Below are 16750 nucleotides of genomic sequence, written 5' to 3'. Positions count from 1 at the left end.
TATTTTCATATAATTAAAAATACTGTTTCTCTAATAATCAAGAATATATCTTCTGGGGGACTTCCTTGGTGGCACAGTGGATAAGACTCTGCGTTCCTAATGCAGGGGGCCCAGGTTCGATCCCTGGTCAAGGAACTCGATCCCAGATGTGTGCCACAACTAAGGAGGCAGTGAGCCGCAACTAAGACCCAGTGCAACCAAATAAGAAAGAAAAAAAAAGAATATATCTTCTGGTCATACTGGAGCATGTGTACTATTCTGTTTTCTTCTACATAGTTAAAAAAGACTGCTGGGTTGGGCTTTGCTGGTGGGGCAGTGGTTAAGAATCGGCCTGCCAATGCAGGGGACACGGGTTCAAGCCCTGGTCTGGGAAGACCCCACATGCCGCGGAGCAACTAAGCCCATGCGCCACAACTACTGAGCCTGCGCTCTAGAGCCCATGCTCCGCAACAAGAGAAGCCACTGCAGTGAGAAGCCCGCACACCACAACGGAAGAGTAGCCCCTGCTCGCTGCAACTAGAGGAAGCCCGTGCACAGCAACGAAGACCCAACACAGCCAAAAATAAATAATAGATTTTAAAAATAAATAAAATAAAAAAATAATAAAGACTGCTGGGATTTTGTCTGAAGCTCAAGTTTCAAGGGTGTCTGTGAAGGACAGTGTCCTGTAACACCTTCCACCTTCCTACTCCCAAATGAAACATGTACAGGGAAATTATGGGCAAATGAATCTCTAAGCCATGGGTTAGGATGGGGAAAGAAGTGACCAAGCGCGACTGTAGCACCAGAGAAATGGCTTCTGTGAGTCGGAGAGCTTAGGCAGGAGGGTGTGCTCACTGCAGGACTCACCCGGCCCAGCTGTGCGCCCCGACCTGGCTTCCTGGGACTCCAGCTGCTCTGTGTCTATTGCGCAGAGCTCCTCCTGCTCCGTGCCCGCGGAGGCGTCCTCTGTCTCCTCCTCTTCCCAAGCCTTGCTGGGGTCCTTTGCAGACTGCTGCTGCTCCGTGCTAGCCACATCTGCCAATGAAGTGCACACACATGAAAAGGTCAGCTCTCTGCAGACAAAGCCATCACGAGTGGGTGTGCTTTTGGTCATTCGTACTTCCCAAGATTCTGCCCCTGACTGGTTATGTGGCTTGGACACAGTACTTGGCTTGTTTGTGACCTACTGATGTAAGTGCTTAACACTCCCCCCCTCGCCCCCCAGCCAGAAGCTTCAAGGATACAGTGTAACTATACATGTGACCATAGATTGGATGTTTAGCTGGGTTTTTATTGCTATGACCAGAGACTGAACCAGAATAAACATGCCAGGCACGTGACTCAGAGCAGCTAATGGAATCATCCTCATTGCCAAGTTATGGGTGGAAAACCTGTAGTGATAAAGTATAACACAGGGCACAGAAAGATCAGCATGGGAATCCCAGCATCGTGATCTTGGACAAGTTCTTAAATATCTTTGGCCTCAGTGTGCTGATCTATAAAATGGAGACATCCTAGCTGGTAAAGACTGTCAGAGGAACTCCATGATCATGCTGCAAAGGCTCAGAATGGTGCTGGGCACAAGGTAAACGCTCCATGCGTGGCAGCCATCACTGTATTGCTTCACTTTTCTTAAAAGTGGGGACAGGGGGAGAAAAGAGTAATCCACAGCAGAGCAGTCTTTTTGTACCATCCTCACAGTACACATTATCAACACCAGCTTACATATTAGGAACGAAACAGTGAAAAGTTACCAAGAGAACTTGAAGCGGAGACTGAGTGACGACTGACTACTCCCTTTCTATGCTGAGATCTTTTTTCTCCTTGTTTGTTTGTTCATTTATGGCTGCGTTGGGTCTTCATCGCTGCGTGCGGGCTTTCTCTAGCTGTGGTGAGCGGGGACTAGTCTTTGTAACGGTGCATGTGCTTCTCATTGCGGTGGCTTCTCTTGTTGCAGAGCACAGGCTCTAGGCACGCAGGCTTCAGTAGTTGTGGCTCGTGGGCTCTAGAGTGCAGGCTCAGTAGTTGTGGCACACGGGCTTAGTTGCTCCGTGGCATGTGGGATCTTCTCGGACCAGGCCTTGAACCCGTGCCCCTGCATTGGCAGGCAGATTCTCAACCACTGTGCCAACCAGGGAAGTACTGTGCCAACCAGGGAAGTCCTCTCTCCTTTCTTGAAACACAGATTTCAGGTTCACAGCTCCTATCATTGCCGGGTGATTATGAAGGAATGTCCACTACTCAGAATCCCTGAGATCAGTGCTGGGTCTGGATGCGGCCAGCCATTACCAAAGGTATTTAAAAGGCTTACACTAGACCCAGAACCCTGAACACTGAAACCCTGCACTTGGCTACAGATATCTTTATATCAAAAACAAACTGTATTTCTGCACAGTTCTTATTAGAAGGAAACTAGTTTAAAAAGCCATTTCCCCTCCCTCCTAAGATGACTTTTAAGAACACCTGGTGGGCACACAGCATAAGCACTCACAGAGCTCAGTAAGCAAAGGAGAAGCCTTCCCTGAATCATACCATAGGTCTGTACGTCATAGGGCTCGCTACCCTGTTTAATGTGCTCAAATGCTTCCGCGTCCTCTGCCTGGGTCTGGGCCGGGCCCTGCTCGGTGTGGCTGTCCGTGTCCACAGTCCTCAGCCTCTTGTGCACACGCTCATTGTGGTCACCCATGGAGCGTTCGTTGTCGGCCTGCCCAGGTTTCCTCTTAAAACTCTGCGGGAAATATGAGGAAATTCATCAGAACCTTGTCTGTAATGGCAAAAAGAGTAAAAATAATCATAATATTTATCCTCAGGGGGCTGATTAAGTTAATCAGGTGTACCAGACAAGAGTGGATTTCAGTGAAGCTGTTAATAGGAAGATCTCTAAATACATATACAGAGCAATCTCTATGATACACTTTTATACCTGGAACAAAGGCAAAGAGGCAAAGAAACACTCTCACACAGGGAGGTGCACACACACAAACATCCGTACATATACTACATATGCAGAAAGTCTCTTAGAGAGAAGACAAGACTGGCAGCACCAATATGCTCTGAGGATAGTCCCTTGGGTGGCTTGAAGACAGGAATAAAATGGAAGCTTTTTAGGGGATTGGTTTCTATACACTAATTTTGTATCACATGCATGAATAATACCCCATTTTAAAAAGCCTTATTTTTAAAACACAAAAGAGGGAATTCCCTGCCAGTCCAGTGGTTAGGACTTGTCACTTTCACTGCTGGGGCCTGGGTTCAATCCCTGGTTGGGGAAGTAAGATCCCGCAAGCCATGCAGTGCAGCCAAAATAAATAAATCAAATTAAATTTTAAAAAATTTAAAAATAAAACACAAAAGAGAATGGACAGTGAACAGAGTTAAGACTGGTTAGTCCTTGGCAACAACACACAACACCTGGTTTTTAGGCTCCATAATAAGAACTTAACATGATAAGGGTGTGTGTGTGCGTGCATGCGTGCATGTGTGCATCTGTGTCTGTGTGTGCGTGTCTGTGTGTGTGCATGTGTTTGTGTCTCTGTGTCTTGTGTGCGTGTCTGTGTGTGTGTGTCTGTCCCCACACAGGGAAGAAGCCCCAGCTGGGAAAGCCCCACAGTCCTGGTCTGCTCACCAAGGCTGACATCATGGTGAGACAGCAAAGTCTGGGAATTTGGTGTTTTTTTTTTTTAAACCATTACATTTAGAACATCATTTTACATGCAGCCTTCACCTAAGTTTAGGTGAAGAGTGATAGAGACCTGTGTGTTTTTCCTGGTGTTTTTCTGAGAGGCCAACCGGGCAATGAAGTTGGATTCATGGCCTTCTGCCTGGTTTGCATCCGCAGCTCCACTGCCGTGTTCCTGTGAAATCCAAGCCACAAAGAATGAGGTGGAGGAAGCTGTGCAAGCATCTGGTTATCGACTGCACTGTGTACAACTCCCCTCACCATTCTCATCTCACAGTCACATGCAGTTGGCACTCTATATCCGGGGACACGGAGGGCCCACTGCACTGTGCCAGTTTACATAAGGGACTTGAGCAGCCTCGGATTTGGGTATCCAGGGGGGTCTTGGAATCAATCCTTCTTGGACCCCAAGGGACAACTGTGACCATACCTGCCTGCCTGCTCTGGAACTCACCCATGACTAAGGCTTGGCCTGTGGGCAGAAATGAGAGCATCTAGACCTGAGTCTGTTACCCTCTTGCGGGCCTTCGTTAGTTCCTTGTCTACAGGAGGTAATGGCTTACTCTGAAGGTGGGACAGACCTCAATTTGAAACCAGGCTTCATCACCAACCAGCTGGGTACTCTGGAGACTGTCATTTAACTTTACTGGAGCTTATTTAACTCAGATATAAAATGGAGAACATAGGGACTTCTCTGGTGGCGCAGTGGTTAAGAATCCGCCTGCCAATGCAGGGGACACGGGTTCCATCCCTGGTCCAGGAAGATCCCACATGCCGCAGAGCAACTAAGCCTGTGCGCCACAACTAGTGAGCCTGCGCTCTAGAGCCCAAGAGCCACTACTGAGCCCATGTGCCACAACTCCACAAGAGAAGCCACTGCAATGAGAAGCACGTGCACAATGAAGAGTAGACCCCACTCGCTGCAACTAGAGAAAGCCCGTGCACAGCAACGAAGACCCAACGCAGCCAAAACTAAATAAAAGAAAAAGAAAAGTGTTCTTAAAAAATAAAAAAATAGGGCTTCCCTGGTGGCACAGTGGTTGAGAGTCCGCCTGCTGACGCAGGGGACGTGGGTTCATGCCCCAGTCTGGGAAGATCCCACATGCCGCAGAGCGGCTAGTCCCGTGAGCCATGGCCGCTGAGCCTGCGCGTCCGAAGCCTGTGCTCCGCAACGGGGGAGGCCACAACAGTAAGAGGCCCGCGTACCGAAAAAAATTTAAAAAAAAAATAAATAAAAAATAAAATGGAGAACATACAAAGAACAATAATATCTATCTTATAGGGCCACGATGAAGACTTGCTAAAGTAATGAAATGCTCAGCACCTAATGGGTGCTCAGTAAATGGTTTGGAAGGGGGATGAGAAATATAAACCATTGTAATTATTGCTGAGAAAGCAGGGGTGCAGAGAGGCCAAGGGAGTTGTCCAGAGAAACCTCTGAGTAGCAGGCCCTCCAACTTCCAGGGCTCTTTCCAGGCTGCCAGTGCCCCAACTGGGCCACAAAAGACACATCACCCTACGTCAAGGAATGAAGAGGTACTTTCCATTTGAAATTAAAATGTTTAGAAGCCTGGTGAACAGTGAGGAAAAGGGAAGCACTACTAGATACTAGAGCCATACCACTGCATGCAGTCTCAAATTCAGCCCTTCTTTCCTTAGGAGCTTTCTAAAATATAATTTGAACTTGATTCTCCCACAGAGAGCTACACTCTAATAACTTTTTCTCATTAAGCACATCACTTAAATAAAGTGTGTAAAAGTATTCTGGGATTTGTTCCAGGAGGCATATAAAAATAGGCGTACGACCACTTTCTTAATGAATGGGAGATGATATTTTAGATGTCAACCACAAAAAAACATCACACACGACCCAATTACTGCTAAATAGAACTTGGTTTTGGACAGGGAGAAGAGGCCCTCCCAAGGGGCAGCTGGCGAGGCAAAGAGGGCCCTTCACCTCCTTCCCCTGCTCCTTCTCGGGCGCGGCCCCTGCCAGCTCCACGGCACACTCGCTCTGCACGCTCTCCAAGCCCGTCTGCCCGCAGGAGTCGTGCTCTTTCCTCTCCGTAGCCTCTGGCACCTGCTGCTCCGTGTCAGAGTTCTCCCCTTCTTCTTCTTCTTGCATCTGCAGGGAAATCAAACACAGCATTAACTGCTCTGGAGGAAGAAGATGAGGTAGGGGGCCCCCCTCACCAAGGGGAGTCTGCAGGGAGGGGACCAGCCGAAGCAGGTCTTAAACAGAAACAAAGAGCTGCTTGGCAAAGTAGCCTAAGAGAGATTCCAGTGGGAAGAAGGTAATTTTTTCTCATCATCATTATTTTTAATCGAAGACAAGCCAGACCCGTCACGATACCTGAGGCTGGAGACCCTGGTCAGCAGGGACGTCCTTCTCTGCACCTTCCTCACTGGCGTCCTTGTCCTCCAAAGACTGCTGCTGCTCCTCTGCATTCTCTTCAGGATGCTGGGCAACATCCTTGTCTTGGTCGTCAGCTCCTGTGTCCATCTCTTCCTCCCCCTCCTCCTGGTCATCTTCACTGGAGCCTCCCTCAGGCTCGTGCTGACCCTGACCTTCATTCTGGTCAGCCTCAGTCTCTTCGTTTATGTCTTCAGCTTCATGACCTGCTTCTACAGTATCCATTGGTTTCTCTTTAATTTCCAAAGGATTCTCTTCTGGACAGATGAAACCAAAAAAAGGAACACAGAATTTAAAAATCAAACAATGTGATTTCTTAAGATGGGATGTAGTTACACAAGTGTCTTATTATTATTCTCGAACCAGGAGTTGGCAAACTATGGTCCTTGGGCCAAATCTGGCCATCCACATATTTCTGCAAATTTCTCCACAAGTTTTACAGGAACACAGCTGCACCAACCGTTTACCTATGTGTTTCCCCCATCCATTCTGTATTACCTACAGCTGCTTTCACACTATAAGAGCAGAACTGAGTATTTGCGACTCTGTTGCAGCTTATGACCTGCAAAGACTGTATGTTTATTATCTGACCGACCCTTCACAGAAAAATTTTGCCTACGTCTGCTCTTAACCGTACTTACATATTGCACACAACTGTTTAGATGGTGCATTTCATTAAAGAATAAGTAACCCACTAAAAAATCCTAAAAGCCACCATAACAATAGGAATATTTTAGAACAGATAGGAAATGCCAGTCTAATTTTCAATTATCACTGGGAACAATTGGTAGACATCATTCTTTAACATACACAGAAAATACAACATATATTCAAATGGGAACAATCTAATGTAAACATTTTGTTTATTTAAAAGAGCTTTTCTATACTTTGGGCACTTCAGAAATCAGTTATTTTGTTAGCAAATAATTCTTTAAAATTGCTTCTTCAGATTCACAGAGAGAACTAGTGGTTACCAGTGTGTGTGTGTGTGTGTGTGTGTGTGTGTGTGTGTGTGTGTGTGTGTGTGTGTGTGTGTGTGTGTGTGTGTGTGTGTGTGTGTGTGTGTGTGTGTGTGTGTGTGTGTGTGAACTAGTGGTTACCAGTGTGTGTGTGTGTGTGTGTGTCTGTGTGTGTCTGTGTGTGCGTGTGTGGGGGTATGTGCTTGTGTGTTGAGGGTAGGAGAGTGGGAGGTACAAACTGTCAGGTGTAAGGCTCAAGGATGTATTATACACCATGGGGAATAGAGCCAATATTTCGTAGTAACTATAAATGGAAAGAACTGTATAAAACTTAAAAAAACATTTTTTAATAGTAATTGCTTCTTAGTTTATGTACACAGTAGCTTAAAACGAGCCTGGATATTTTTCTAGGGCTAATGGCTTATTAGATTCTCAGTGGATTTTAATTTTATGCTTGGTTGTTGAATTTAAGGTTGAAGTAAGATTCCAAAATTATAAGTTAATGGAACTGCCTTAGAAGCAGCAGCTTATACTACATTTAAAAAGAAAACTAGAGGGCTTCCCGGTGGCGCAGTGGTTAAGAATCCGCCTGCTAATGCAGGGGACACGGGTTCGAGCCCTGGTCCGGGAAGATCCCACATGCCGCAGAGCAACTAAGCCCGTGCGCCACAACTACTGAGCCTGCGCTCTAGAGCCCGCGAGCCACAACTCCTGAAGCCCACGTGCCTAGAGCCCATGCTCCACAACAAGAGAAGCCACTGCAATGAGAAGCCTGTGCACTGCAACGAAGAGCAGCCCCCACTCACTGCAACCAGAGAAAACCCATGCACAGCAACAAAGACCCAACGTAGCCAAACAATAAAAATAAAATAAATTTATTTAAAAAAAAAGTAAACTAGAGATTCACAGAGCAAAGACTGTTCTAAGCACGAATTACCAAATACCTTAAACGTGAGAAATGCATTTAAATTTATGAGCCATATACTCACCTCCTAGATTTAACAGATGTTAACGTGTTACCACAAGTGTATCAAACTTGTCACTTATTTTTAAGAAATAAATGGTTCTGGACACAGCTGTCTGGATTCTGGATGCCTTCGCCCTTCCTACTTCCTCAGAGCTCATAACCTGAAGTTACTGTATATTATTCCTTTCTATGTGTTTGTACATTTGATGTATCCATAAATAATATATAGTACTGGTTCTTGTATTACATTTCCACCTAAATGGTACCTCTCATTAATTCTTTTGTAACTTGCTCTTTTCCAGTATAGTGTTTGTAATAGCTTTCTACATATATAGCTGATTCACTAAGAAGCAGAGCCTGGCTGGCGCCACCTTTCATCTGGTTACCCACCACGACGGGGGCTCTCTATTTCAGTGGCACCGCGTACACAAGCTTCTGATACTAGACAGCACCCCCAAGGAGTCACACTCGGGTTGAACACTGGGTGACAGAGGCACTAGAGTACTGCCATGCCAAGTGATTTCTTTTGGGATTATTCCATTTCACTCCCCATGATGATTTCATATTTCAGACTAAGCACACAACATACGCACAACAATCAACAACTTTTCCAGGAAAGCTGTGACTGGGCTCCATGAGAGGCCTGGCTCTACCTGGACTGCACAGTGTTTACATCAACCCATGAGATGGGGCAATGGTGACACTGTGGGGCAATGGAGCTGTGTGTGACAGCACCGCCTGGGACAGCAGCACTGAAACACAGGATAGGAGATGACAGGAGTGACAGAGACCTGCTGGTTTACAAGCTTTAGGTCTACCTAGAGGAGAAACACAACAAAGAAAAAGCGAGGAATTTTATCAAACTGGAATTGTGCTGACCAGACACAATAATGACCTGGCCATGACACTGGCCTGAAGAGAAATCTGTTACTGCTCAGTTTCAGTGACTTCCAACGGGCTCTTTAGGTTTCGAAAGACACACCTTCTCCGTCTTCGCGGTCTGTGTCCCCATCACCATCCTTGTCTTCACTGTCTAGGTCCAAGTCATCTGGAAGGTCCAAGGCCTCAGGTTCGGGCAGCTTTTCCTGATTGCCATGGTAAGGGTCCACCTCATTCTCATCATATTCCCTCTTTGGACAACGGACAGAACAGGAAAAAAAAATAAAAATGAACTTTTAAAAAGTGTAGCATTCAGGGGCTTCCCTGGTGGCGCAGTGGTGGAGAGTCCGCCTGCCGATGCAGGGGACACGGGTTCGTGCCCTGGTCCGGGAAGATCCCACATGCCGCGGAGCGGCTGGGCCCGTGAGCCATGGCCGCTGAGCCTGCGCATCCAGAGCCTGTGCTCCGCAGCGGGAGAGGCCACAGCGGTGAGAGGCCCGCATACCGCAAAAAAAAAAAAAGTGTAGCATTCACATATAATCAGCTCAAAGCACAGTTGACTCTTGAGCAACACAGGTCTGAACTGTGTGAGTCTACTTACGTGGACCACTTATGCACGTTTTTTTCAATAAATACGTGCTCCAGTGCCACACAGATCCGCGGCTGGTGGGACCCGCGGATGTAGAGGGCCAGCTGTAAAGTTACACACAGATTTCCAACCCTGCAGATGGTCAGTGCCCCCAGCGCCTACATTGCTCAAGGGTCAACTGTAGTTATGCTGAGAGAATACAGTGTCTCTTCCCTAAAATTACCAGCACACATTAGAATTTTACCAATATGTTTTGAATTTTCATGTTGGAATTTCAAGTTTCACTTTCAGTGCACATTCTCCACCGATAAGAGGTGCTGCGTTACTTAATCTCAAAGAGGACATGGAAGTTTATGGGAAGAAATATAGAAAAGGACCACAGGTTTTAGCTTCCAAACTACAGCATGAGTCCAAACAGCATGAAGACCACCTCATCGGTAACCAATAGTTAGATATTTTATGTCCGGTTAAGAGGCTCTGTTACACACTCCCTTACGAGGCAATGGGAAAACAAATGATAAGCAGGGAAAAAAATGTCTTGAGACACCCCAGGAGCTGTGCGTTGCAGTGGCCCTGGCCTTGAGTCAGGAGAGCAGGTTGGTTTTGAATCCTCATTACCTCATCTATTTGTTCATTAATTTTATCTTGGCCTTGCTCATCATCAGCTTCTGCTTCTTCCTTTCCTTCCTTCTTATCTTGCTGGGTTTTATCTCTGTTTGACTTCCCAGCATCCAAGTTGTCATCTTTAGCAACAAGTTCAGGATCTTCCTAAATATTAGAGGAAGAAAAAACACAAAAATCCTCACTCTCAATATGAAAAACTGCTTTCACATAGGGTGACCCTACCTAACGCAGCTCTTAGACACACATTGGGCCAACCCCATGGAAACATCCAGCCGACAAGGGCATATGTAATCCTGGAGGGAACGTGCAGGTCTGCCCGGATGGCAGCAGTGAGGGCAGGTGTGTGAACAGCGGGGGTGGGGGGTTGTCGTGAACATGCAGGTCAGGTTACTCTTTTAGCTGTGAAGACAATCGATAACCTAGATAGCAGAGGAAAAAGAAGAAACAGAGATGGAAGAAACAGAAGAAGAAAAACCAAGACAGAAAAGGATGAGCAGTGAACAGCAGGGAGTGGTATTTGGGAGGAAGACTGCCTCCTCTCAACCTAGGGACTATGTGATGGAGGGAATCTTTTAATTACCTCATCCATTCCTGGTCCTGTTTCTTCAGTTTTACTGTCTTCTTCCTCCTCATCTTCCTCACCGTCGTCATCACCCCAAAGCCTCTCATCTAGTTTGTCAGCTTCCTCACCATTCAGATCGCCCATCTGTTTATCCAGGTCTCCACCCTCACTGTCTGATTTCTCATCATCCTCTTCTGAAAGGGAAGAAGGCAATGAGCTTAGTTCAGCAGATCCCCAAATTGATCTGTTCCTGTGTATGTAGGAGAGGCAAGGGCCAGGCAAGGGTCCTACCTGGGATTTACTGCCTGTTTCTACAGAACACCCTAGAGGAGATGCTTTAGATCTCAAGTAGTCCTACTGTGTTTTGCAGACTGTTTGGACGAGGAAGGAGGTCTGTGACGTGTTATGTCGACAGACTGTAAGGAGGGTGGTGGAACAGCTGTCAGGATGCCTAGTTCTGGTGCTGGGAGAATGTTCATTATGGGACTTCAGCAACCTCACTGGGTTTTGGTTTCTTACCTGGGAAATGATGAGGCGGGACTACGAAATTTCCAAGGTTCCTCCCCATCTCCAACATACTCTATGTCAATGATTTTACCCAACATCTCAAATCATGTGTCTAGCTCAATTAACCAGAATTTTCTTGCCTTTGTCTTCGTTCAAGGTCTACTTTGACAAAGGTTATACCCTTAAACACTACTTAGGCATGCATACATTCTTCTACTCTGAGGTCAGGTATCATTTCTGCAAGGCATTCACTTAAAGTAAGACACTGTATTTCAGATTAAACTTTGGACAGAAATTGAGGGCAATAGTTGAATTGTGGTTCCAACACGATAGATGATAATGTGCTGTAAGAAATCTTATTATCAAATAATTTTCAATGACATGTAATGTTCATAAGTTAAATGAAAAAAGCAGACTATAGAACCACTTATGGTCTCTGGGTCTATATATATACATGCAAGAAATGGAAATAACCCAAAACTGATTAAGTGATTTATTTGGGTGGTAGGCCTAAAGGGTATCAATTTGGTTTCTGCATTTTTGTTCCAAATCATCTACAACAAATGTCTACTAATTTTGTAATTAGAAAAATATATATATTTAAAAAACCCTCCCCAGAACAATTTAACTTGAGCTGAGAGCCAAGCTCTGCCAGGGATCACCTCCCTGCTCTTCTGGATTTCCCTGAAGGACTCTGCGGAGTCACTGATCTGGCACAGGAGGCAGCCAGAACATCAGAGGCAGCGTCTCCGCTTACTCAAGAGCAGAATCTCCAAAATGGACTAGAGACTTCTGACCAGAGGTGGGGATGGCACAGGCATGTACTGATGTTTCCACCTGCAGTTATGCAGAGTAACCAACTTGTTCCAAAAGAGTATAATAGGCTCCTTATTGGAAATATGTAATTTCCTGTATAAAATATTTATTTTTCAAGAATAAGAATGAAGTGACAGATAATCTCAAACCTTGTTCTTCAAGCTCCCCATCATGCATTTTCCCATCAAAGTCTTCTGACATCTCAATGGCATTATCCTCCCCCTTAATGTCTGATTTTGAGTCAGGATCCTCTTTATCCTTTTCTTGACCCTTCTGAAATGTATCTTCTGCCTATATCAAAAAGCATTACAGAAACATAAATGCACACTGTAACACTACTAATGTTTATTCAGCTCTAAATAGAATATATAAATGCCAAGATTAACGGTATAAAATTATCTCTGGGGAGAGAAAATACACATAATTTGTGACTTGCTTTAACATTTCTGTAATTAATTTCCAGTTTTATTACATTTTTTGTTAGAGAATATAGAATTTTGTTGAGGTTTTCTTCATGAGAATTGTCTGTTTGCCAAGCCATGCAGCTTGTGGGATCTTAGTCTCCCGACCAGGGATTGAACCTGGGCTACCTGCGGTGGAAGCACAGAGTCCTAACCACTGGACCGACAGGGAATTTCCCTGAATTTTTTTTTTTTTAATCCATACATATTAAAAAAGACTATGCATCCTCTGTAGGGTAAAAGAAAATTCATCAGTCTTATTATATTGCCCATAAATTTAATATCTGTTTTGTCACTTTGATCTCTCATAGACATTACCCAACTGTGAATGTAATTTTTCCCCCTACTACTTTCCTTTTTATTTTATTTTTTTATTGAAGTATAGTTGATGTACAATGTTGTGTTAGTTTCGGATGTACAGCAAAGTGTACACATACACACTTTTTCAGATTCTTTTCCATTGTAGGTTATTACACGATATTTAATATAGTTCCCTGTGGTATACAGTCGGTCCTTGTTGTTTACCTGTTTTATATACAGTAGTGTGTGTCTGTTAATCCCAAACTCCTAATTTATCCCTCGCCAGTGAATGTAATTTTCTTCACTTTTCCTTAAACTATATATTCCTACATAATCTACACTGTATTGGGGGCAAAAGATTCACATTGTTATGTTTCATTATAGCTGAATTTTTAAAGTTCTTTTTTTAAGATACAAAAGTAATACAATCTCACTTAAAAATTTCTAAGCAAAACAGAAAGAATAAAGTTCCTCCAGCACCACCATCCTCCAAAACTCCCAAAGAAATTACCACTGGTGATGTTCTGGCACATACTTTAATCTGTAAGTACACCAACAGATACTTAGAAATATAGATGGGGTATACCAATACCGGCCTCCCGCATCTTCTTCAACAAAAAGGGATTATGCCTGACAAACTGTTTTGCCATCTGCTTTTTTATTTAAGTTAAAAAATGTCTCCTAGATATACTTCCATGTTGTCACTTATAAACCTATCTCATTGTGTTTAATTATAGTATTGCTCTGCATGAGTAGTATCGTAATTTAAATAATTCACAATTTTCACCAGTATAAATAATGCTGTAGTGAGCATCCTTGTATAAACACACTCCATTATACACATATTTATTATCCTGGACCCTTATTAGCATTTGTACAAGAAAACATGGAATTCCTAGGTCAAAGAACACACACAATTTAAAATTTATTAGATACTGCCAAATTGTTTTGATAGCTTTCTATCCCACTTAATGTTTTTTACATTGGATTTGTACTTTTCTGTTAGGTTTACTTTTTCCTTTATTTTTCCATTAACAAATTACTGTGTGCTAATTAAGTTAAATTTGAGAAATACAGAAAAAGGCCAAAATAACAATAATGTGTATGTTATCTGTGTATATATATCCACACACATAATGTACATGAGAGCTATGCCACATAAACGCTAGCATTACTCTTTTGTTTTTTTTATTTCTTTCCAATTTTCCCTTCAAAGGAAGAGAGGAAGCTTGGATTGGTTTGTTCCTTTATTTTCAATAAGTATAACCATACTTTAAATAGAAACTTATGCAGTGCTCTAAATTTAGAATATAAGTGATAAAAAGTAATTCCACTACCTCTTCTTTCTTCAAGTCACAGTTGATTAATCCAAATAAAAGTAGTGTGTTTAAAAAAACACTCCCAAATGAGATTGGAATTTAAAAAAGCAACACAACAATCTTAGTCCAAAGCATCTAAATATTTCAAAAGCATTCTTGATTCCAAATAAAAAAGGATATAGATTTTAAAAATTTCACCATGTCTTAAAGACATACAACAATAAAACCTATTAACAGCAAACACTGGCATTGTTGTTTAATGCAATTATCACTTAAAATAGCCAAGCTTTTTAATCCCTAAATGAACCACTACCAAAAATGCTCCCTTACAAGTCATCAGCAAAAGTTTTCCCATTTAAAATAAAAAATTTTTAAATCATTTCCCTCCCAAATTATAGCTACAACCAATGACTGCGCTGCCAAAGTTCTTTTCTGTGGTCTTTAAGCTTTTAATTTACATCCACTCCCTAAGCTCCAGTATTCTTAGGTGCCTGGATCACAGTTTGAAAACCATTAACCTAGTAGAAAAACCATTTATATATGTAATTTAAATAGTGAAAAAGGAGTGAGCTTCTGTAAACTATATACATATTTCATGCCTGTGAAAACGTACCTGTTCTTCATTTTCTATCTGGTCACTCACATCCTTCACGCCCTCGCCTTCTCCAATCCCACCTCCCTCGTAGTCATGGAACTCAGTCGCTCCCTCTCCCGCTGAATCTTCCATAAATTCTTTGGGCAAGCAAAATCCCTCAAAAATAAAAAGAGTGAAAGTTAGGTTAAAAAAAAAAGCAATAAAGAAGGGATTTCCAGTCCTGCTGCAGGAGGAAATACTGTAAATAAATGATTAATTCTTTTCTAGCTCAGTATTTTAAATCTGATTGAAGTACAGTAGACTTTTGTTGGTGACAACAGTTATTATGCAGTTTCAAAGCTTGACATCAGTTTTAATATACAAGGTTTTGAGACTCTGTGGAGGCCTCTGGTGTGTAGTAATTTGTCATCTGCCAAGACAAAAATCTGAATGAGGTATACATTAGGACGGTATTTAAGGAGCAAGTTATGGGGCGGGGTGCGGCACAGAAACTCTCAGTGTCTAAATCCCAAAGGGGTCTTGTCCTTTACTTCTCAAATTAGTAAGCCTGAAAGGAAGGAGAGAAGACATGTAACCCCGGAGATACAGCAACTTGAAAGCAGATGCTACAAGTGAGAGATTTCATTTCCTTTCACTGAAGAAAATTTTGTGTGATGCTCCTCAAATAAAGTCATGTTTATTACAATACAAAAAAACATGCCTTCCCCTTCAGCTCTTGAAGTGAATCTGTCACTCTCAGGGAACATGCTGTATCTAGCCTGGGCTGTTTGCTGCCAAGGCACCTGGCACCCTGGCACCCAGCATGGCAATGGGGTCTAGAGTTAAGAACAAGGTCAGACACAGCAAGACTTGTGAAGAGTTAATAAAACTGTATTTCATGTCAGAAAATAGCCCAGGGCTTCCCTGGTGGCACAGTGGTTGAGAGTCCACCTGTCGATGCAGGGGACACGGGTTCATGCCCCTGTCCGGGAAGATCCCACATGCCGCAGAGCGGCTGGGCCTGTGAGCCATGGCCGCTGAGCCTGCGCGTCCAGAGCCTGTGCTCCGCAACGGGAGAGGCCACAACAGTGAGAGGCCTGCATACCGCAAAACAAACAAACAAACAAAAAAACCAAATATCAATTACTAGTGTGTGGGACAAAAGTGAATAGAAAAAGAAGAAAATAATGGCTCTCAATCAGAAATTTTATCAGAGAAAGTACAAGCTATCAAGATCAAGCTATCAAGCCAATCTAAGGATGAGAATGTACTACAAATAAGCTGTCAACTAACAAGACCAAGTTCCAAGACCAGCAAACACTGATTGTGACTTAGTTACACAGAACTAGTTTCCTATGGATTAAGTGCTTTAATCACAACCAAGATCTATTATCTTTTTTTTTTTTTGGCCTCGCCATATAGCACGCGGGATCTTAGTTCCCTGACCAGGGATTGAACCTGTGTCCCCACTGCAGTGGAAGCTCAGAGTCCTGGACCACCAGGGAATTCCCCTAAATCTATTATCTTAGCACTGTGTCTAACCTACTTTCAAGTTCCCTCAGCACTCCTCAGAGAGGATAGGAACACAATTCGGACATTTAAATGAATGGAAAGGCAAACTCACCTTCAGGACATGTATTCTTAGAAAGTCGACTGAAAAATACATTTTGGCTAAGACAGTGAGATACACTATTTTAAAGAAATATGTTTAGATGCAGGCAGAATAACCATAAAGGAAGGAGATTCAGGATGTCCTTCTGCAGGTCACGTTACTACAGTGGCTGCAGCTGGGACAGCCACTGAGCTCCCAACACTCTGCTTTCATCAAAACCACTTCTACCCCACACCGCTACCCCCAAACACACACAGGTCTGACAGCCCACAGTCATTCTAGAACTTGTCAGACAAGAGAAATGGTGCAAGTGGACAAACGTAGCTAACCCAAATCGCAGGGCACCCTCAACATACACTGTCCTTCCACTGTCTTCTACATGCAAGTGTTTCCTCCAAGAAGTGATGGGATGTAAGACTGGCTCAGTGCCCATCAGATAGAGGGGGCAAATCTGAGAGGCGTTCATTTATCCATTACACAAGAAATGTACATATTTATCCTCTAGAT

The 16750-nt window shown here is 43.6% G+C and overlaps 1 protein-coding gene across 6 annotated transcripts in view; it reads right to left on the bottom strand.

Moving 5' to 3' along the window:
- MDN1 (midasin AAA ATPase 1) overlaps positions 1–16750 on the bottom strand; it is a 157922-nt gene that overhangs the window by 13251 nt on the left and 127921 nt on the right. For 5 of the 6 annotated variants that reach the window (XR_003429489.1, XM_027090484.1, XM_027090449.1 and 2 more), the window contains 10 exons: positions 14671–14808; positions 12127–12268; positions 10673–10848; positions 10087–10236; positions 8983–9130; positions 6015–6331; positions 5619–5786; positions 3735–3836; positions 2515–2710; positions 850–1017 (listed from right to left, as the gene is read on the bottom strand). Coding sequence is in view for 5 of the 6 variants with exons in the window: in XM_027090484.1 (XP_026946285.1) it covers positions 850–1017; positions 2515–2710; positions 3735–3836; positions 5619–5786; positions 6015–6331; positions 8983–9130; positions 10087–10236; positions 10673–10848; positions 12127–12268; positions 14671–14808 (1705 nt within the window). In the remaining variant the exon portion in view is untranslated. The remainder of the gene's footprint in view (positions 1–849; positions 1018–2514; positions 2711–3734; positions 3837–5618; positions 5787–6014; positions 6332–8982; positions 9131–10086; positions 10237–10672; positions 10849–12126; positions 12269–14670; positions 14809–16750) is intronic. The other variant, XM_027090476.1, reaches the window with a different exon arrangement.

This window comes from Aethalodelphis obliquidens, unplaced genomic scaffold (genome assembly GCF_003676395.1).
Source record: "Aethalodelphis obliquidens isolate GAN/ISIS:26980383/991018 unplaced genomic scaffold, ASM367639v1 scaffold3, whole genome shotgun sequence".
In the NCBI taxonomy this organism is placed as follows: domain Eukaryota; kingdom Metazoa; phylum Chordata; class Mammalia; order Artiodactyla; family Delphinidae; genus Aethalodelphis; species Aethalodelphis obliquidens.
Note: the sequence above shows the minus strand (reverse complement) of the source record. Positions and strands in the feature narration are given on the sequence as shown.